At 53.1% G+C, this 6000-nt stretch overlaps 1 protein-coding gene across 3 annotated transcripts in view; it reads left to right on the top strand.

The window, feature by feature from the left end:
- Window positions 1-925: 925 nt before the first annotated feature.
- Window positions 926-6000, top strand: part of TRIO (trio Rho guanine nucleotide exchange factor) — a 251839-nt gene continuing 246764 nt past the window's right edge. For 2 of the 3 annotated variants that reach the window (XM_042806836.1, XM_042806838.1), the window contains exon 1: window positions 926-1604. In XM_042806836.1, coding sequence (XP_042662770.1) covers window positions 1490-1604 — 115 coding nt within the window. In that variant the 5' untranslated portion in view covers window positions 926-1489. The remainder of the gene's footprint in view (window positions 1605-6000) is intronic. The other variant, XM_042806835.1, reaches the window with a different exon arrangement.

Here is a 6000-nt window from a genome sequence, read left to right as displayed (position 1 = left end):
ACAGCTGAATTGCCTACTTTGCCGCTCTCTCCTCAAGCTTAGCTGCACAGTCTTATTCTGGCAGCCTAACCTGAGGAGCACGGCTGGGCTGGGATGCACCTGAACCAAGCAGCCCATTGCATTTCCCACCGAGAGCTGTTCACTTATTTTGCGTTAGCTGGGCCGGTCCATGACACAAAATGTTTCCAAGCGTCCCTGCGAGCACTGAAAAAAAAAACTGGCAACGACACAGACCGCAGTGTTAACGGGCTGTTTCGATGCCTTTTAAAGAGCATCTTGCCGGAAAAAAAAAAAAAAAAAACAAAAAACCAAAACAAAACACAAAAAACCCTGCCAACCCCTTTCTACCCCGCGGCGAGCGGCAAGCGCTGCTACCGCGCGCGGCCCCCCCGCACCCGCCACGGGAGGACCGACTGGATTTTTTAGGATGACCGGAGAGCTGGTGGATGACCTCGCCTGCGTGCGAGGGCGAAAGGCAGTCGGAAAAAAAAAAAAAAACCAAACAAAAAACCACAACAACAACAACAACAAAACAAAAACAAAACAAAACAAAACAAAAAAAAAAAAAAACAAAAAACCAACCAAAACCAAACCAAACCAAACCAAAAACAAACAAAAAAAAAAGAAAAAAAACAAACAAACAAAAAAAACCCAAACAAACCCGAAACACGGAGCAACCGTCGCGCCTCCGGCAGCCGCCGGGCAACGGCCGCCAGGGACCCCCGCGCCCCGCCCCGCCCCGCCCCAGCCAATGGGGAGCGTGATAGGCGGGAGCGCTGACGCCTGGCCCCGCCCCATCCCGACCGGTGCCGGACGCTGCCGGAGACTCCCGAGCTCCCCCCCCCCCCCCCGCCCCGTCGCCCTTCTTCCTCGGGCGGGGACGCGCTTCCTTTCCCGACTCCCCCTTCCCACCCTCCTCCTCCTCCTCCTCCTCCTCCTCCTCCCAGGCAAGATGGAGGACGGCGGTTGCTGCGGCCACCGGCACCGCGGCGGCTAGCGCAGCTGCTGCTTCCCTGGCTTGCTCCTCGCTCCCTCAAAAAAAAAAAAAAAAAAAAAAAAAAAGGCTGGAAACGTTCCTTCTTTCTCCGCCCACCGGCTGCGCGGACTGCTGGCCCTTCCCATGCCGCCGTCGTCGTCGTCGTCGCCCTCCTCCTCCTCCTCCACCTCCTCCTCCTCCTCCTCCCGCGATTGTCTGCGCTCCGGCTGCCGCTCGCCCGCCCGCCCTGACGCCCTGCATGCACACGCCGCCTCCTAGGTGGCTGCGGGGGGGGGGGGGGGGGGGGGCGGGCGCTCCCGGAGCTGCCATTCCGCACATACCTTCATGTCCCTGCGCTGGCTGCGGCCGCCCGCCGCCGCCCCGCATCGCTCGCCCGGAACCCGGCTGCCGCCCTGAGGGACGCTCCCGCCCGGAGGTGAAACCGGCACCCGCGGAGGGGGCGGCGGGGTCGGGTCTCGCCCGCGGGAGCCGCTGCCGCCACACGCCGCAGCCATGAGCAGCGCCGCCACCGCCGCCTCCGCCGCCACCACGGCCGGCAGCGGCGCGGGGGAAGGGGCCGAGGAGGCGGCCAAGGACTCGGCGGACATCGCGGCGTTCTTCCGATCTGGTGAGCGCGGCCCCGGAGGCCGGGGGGGGGGGGGGGGGGGGAAAAGGGTAGCGGCGGAGGGAAAGCGGCGTTCCCCTCGCGGGGCGAGGGCAGCCGGCTTTGTCAGGTCTCCCCTCAGCCGCCCCGTTCCGTGCGGGGCCCGGCGGGGGGAAAAGCCGAACCCCCTTTCCTTGCGTGTCGGGCCTCAGCGGCTCGCTGCGGGCGAGGCGCCGCCTTTGCCGGCAGAAACGAGACGTGAAAACGGGTAGGGCGGGCGGCCCGGCCCGGCCGGGGAGGCTTCGGGGGGCTGGGTAGCCGCCCCGCGGCGGTGTCGCCTGTGACAGGTGCGTTTTCCCTCCGATAACGGGCGTGTAACCGGGGCCGGGCGGCCCCACCTGGCGGCGAGCGAGCCCGGTGTGGGTGTCCGTCCGTCCGTCCGTCCTCCCCAAAATGTCCCGCCGGGGGTTGGAGTCCGGGCTGCGCTCGGTGTCGGCAGGGCGGGGAGGGGGGGGGGCAGGGAGCGCCGCAGAGCTGCGGGGAGCCGGTTGCGCTGACCGGGCCCCCCCGGGGAGGGGGGGGATGACACCGCGAGGGATGACCCCCGGCCGCGCTCCGCCGGTGCTGGGGGGGGGGGGGGGGGGGCGGGTGTTGGAAGCGGGCGTGCCTAGCGGGACGGGGAAGCAGAAGGCAAAACGCGAAGCCCGCGTTAAAGGGTGTCGCTGGCTCGGCCGGGGGCCGGGTGGGAAGCCGGGCACGCTGCGGAGGCTCGGGAGGGGAAGGAGGTGGTGGTGGTGGGGAGCTTGGTGACAGGCTGCCGGGATTTCAAAAAAAAAAAAAAAAAAAAAATTTAAATAATAATAATAAAAAAAAAAAAAATGGAGGCCGCCTTCTCCCTCGGTGTTTACTCTCGGCGCGCAACCGGGCGGGGGAAGGCGGCTGCCCCCGCCACCGCGACGTTGTCCCGCGTGGGAGGGCAGGGCTGCCCGGGCCCCACGGCCGGCTGGCGGCGGGGACCGAGCCCTGCCGGCAGCCGGGGCGGCGGCGGCTGAGCCTCCCTCCGGGGCCGGCTGCCCCCCCCCCCCCCCCCCCCCCCCCCCCCGAGCAGCGGCGGCCGCTCCTCCCTCCGGTTCCCGGCCCCCCCCCCCCCAGCGGGCACCCCCGGCCATCGCTCCCGGGCGGGGCAGGGTAGGGCGCTCGCTCCGTTCGGATGCCTAAAAAGGAGCGGCGAGCAAGGAAAATGCAGACTCACCGCTGGAAAGATGAGGGGGGATGGCCGATTTCGTGTGTGAAAAATAATGATGGCTGCAGCAGTAATAATAAGAAGAAATAATAATAAAAGCGGTGCTAATGGGGTTTTTAAGGGAAGTGGGGAAAAGGCATAATCGGAGCTGCTCGCGGTCGGTGCTTGCCGCTGAACGTGTTTCGTTTAATGAGGGTGAGGGAGGAGGTGTGATTTGCAGCAGGCATCCCTGAAGCGGGGTTCGGAGCTGCGTCGGCTTGGACAGACGGTCCGAACAGGGGGCTGAGTCCTCCCTGAAGGGCCTGGTACTCCCTCGACAGCCTGTTTCACATGACAGCAGCGGGTGCGAAACTCCTTGTCAAGATTCTGGCGGTGGTGGGTTTCGTCGTGGAAGAAGGACTTAAGCTTTGTCATTCTCAGGAAAAAAAAAAAAAAAAAAAAAAAAAAACGGTGAAAGCAAAATGATGGATTACAACAGTAGATTTACAGTCTGCCTAGTGTAGTTACAAATGGGTACATGCGTAGTAATCTTGCAGTTTTGGAAGGCCCTGCCAGCTGTGTTTGTAGTCAACTTCCACATTTATGTGTAGGTAGAGGGATGACACGGAGTTGATAAGCTTGTCAGCGGTGCAGTGATGGCTTCTGATACTGGTAACTTCGGATAACGGGAAAGTTGCACTGAGCTCAGTCTTGCAGCAACCTAAAATCTTAAAGCAGTAGGAGGACAAATCAAATGCTTATCAAAAATCTCATAGAGCATATTTAACAACTGGCATTCTCGTGTCTGTAGCTGCAGGTGGAGGTTATGTGGTTCAGCCTGGGCTGTGACATATGCTGAAAAATGTTCTGGTCATCCGTCTCTCGTGGGTGTTTGGTATTGGGAAGAGCTCTTCAAACTCCGCCTCTGTACCTGATCCACTCTTACATAAGGGAAGGGTCTATTAGGAGATCTCGGGTGCTTCCCTTTGTTTGAACAGGAGGCACAGTTCATTTCAGTGAAGCACACTGGACAACAGGGATCAATGAACAAGCAAAAAACTTAGTTGGGTGTATGTGGGAGCGGTCAAAACATTTTTCCCTTTATGGTATTTGCAATGACAAATGCTTCCTTTTTCCTGTCACTTTCAGGGAATGCAACACTGTAGCTGTTACTTAAAAGGAGTAAAAATCTTACAATGTTTTCCAGTTGGAAGAAGAACCCCAACAACAAAAAACCTGCCTAAACAATCAGTTCTAATCTTAGGTTAGTTAAATTGGTCAGTTGAGCTGCCAGTGGCATTACTGGCTTTCCTCCTGTCCTTTTGTCAGCCTAAGCCCGAAGTGAAATTAAAGTAGCCTGAAGAATGGAGTTTCATTATTTGGAAGATGTTTCGTTAGGATATTGAACAGCAGCTAGGTTCACATCACTTGAAATGTGTGCGTTTCCACTTTTCACTTTGGTTATGTAAATGTAAACTCACTCTGAGTTGTTGTGGAAATAAGTTGCAGTTGAAATGTGAAGAAAGCAGCTGAACTGGAAGTGAGGTAGTAGTATGAAAACATAAAGACCGTGTGTTTTGAATTTAAATGAGGAATCCCTTTATCGCAACTGGGAGAAATTGAGGCAGCTTACTTTCTGTTACCTATTTGGTATCTAAATCTCATTATTTGAAGTTGAAAAGACAAGAGCACCTCGTTAGATCTGTCACCTTCTTTGTGGCAGAATTAAGAGTAAAACTGCTAAGAAGCGGAGTTGAGTGCCAAGCAAAGTGATTACATTTTGACAGAGAAAACACAGTGGTCGTAGGAAGTGCCTTTCTGTCCTATATGTAAATTGGACATTAGAGATGACTGTAAACTGACAGAAGGGTTATGTTTTGAGCTGAAGATGTATAGACAAGCATCCCTTTTTTTCTTATTAAAAAAAAAAAAAAATTCACCGGTGCACTGGTGTGACTTGAAAGGACTAATAAAATCTTAGAATTATGGAAAACCAGACTATTACAGTGTGAAAACCCAGTGGCGCGGAGTGTAAGTGGCTGGGTAGAGGGATGTTAGTGCGTACATTAAGTATACAAGATCTATTCTATATGAAAAGGTATTAAAACTTTTCAAAATGTATTCACGTTTCAACTTAAAATCCTGTGTATTCAGAAGGGCTGAAAACTGCCAACATGAGCCAGGTTGAATTTGAGAAACTGCCATCGATTTGTGGCTTACAGGGCAGTAACCATACAGAGGTTTTGTTTGGTTGCTGTTTCATTGTTGTTGCTTAAATCTTCATCTTTCCAGCTTTGAGTCCCCAGTACATTAGGAAGGGGACTGTCAGCTGACATCTTTAGGATGCAAGAATGAGGACTGTCTCTTAAGTTTAAATCATGCTATTATAACAGTGTCCTCCAAAGAATTTTTGCCAGTTGAAGTTAATGAGTTTTGGTTTTGAGCATGAAGAAGAAAACTTTTAAAATCTACATAAAAGAGAGGTTGATCATATGTTTTGTAGTTCAGCTTAGCTTTCTGGGATGATGGAGAAACCTGTGAATACCAAAGGATGCAGGGAAAAAGGCTTGCAAACACTTTGGTGAACAACTGGCTAGGCATTATAGCAAGTGCCTTTCTTAATGACTCTGATAAGTCTTACTGGGAAAAAAAAAGCCCACAGGTTTTTTTCACTTGAATAATGACTGTGTGGTTTGCTTCGGTTTCATGAACATCACTTAGAAAATAATACTGTAAAGATGAAATCCAAAAGATTTATTCAGAAGTTGGCTACTTCAAGTTTACAGGGAGGACCTATGTTTTACTTCTTCCTGATCATATTTATGTACTGTTGCCTTGCTTGCTTTACGTTAGCGTCCTGTGTGATAGTGCCTGGGAAGGTTGACTGCCTGTAGTAGACAACATCAAAAATGCTACTGTAGTAAAGAAAGTCTCCTAGGAAGAGGGGAATAAAAGAGAAAGGGAGGGAAAAGATTACACAGAAAAAAAAAAAGCAAGCACACTATTAGGAGACAGCAAATTTTTTCATTAATACTACTAGTAAAAAACACACTAGCTTTTACATCATGGGCAAAATACCTCACGTATTAGGCATCAGATGTGAACAACAAGCCCAATTTTCAGCTTAAATCCATGAAGCATAAAACACGAGGTATAAAGTAAAGATACTGCCTTTCTAAGAAAGTTCATCCATCTCCT

Source organism: Tyto alba, unplaced genomic scaffold, assembly GCF_018691265.1.
Source record: "Tyto alba isolate M040663 unplaced genomic scaffold, T.alba_DEE_v4.0 Super-Scaffold_48, whole genome shotgun sequence".
NCBI classification, from domain to species: Eukaryota; Metazoa; Chordata; class Aves; order Strigiformes; family Tytonidae; genus Tyto; species Tyto alba.
The sequence above is the reverse complement of the archived record's forward strand: the minus strand, read 5'-3'. Positions and strand labels throughout refer to the sequence as shown.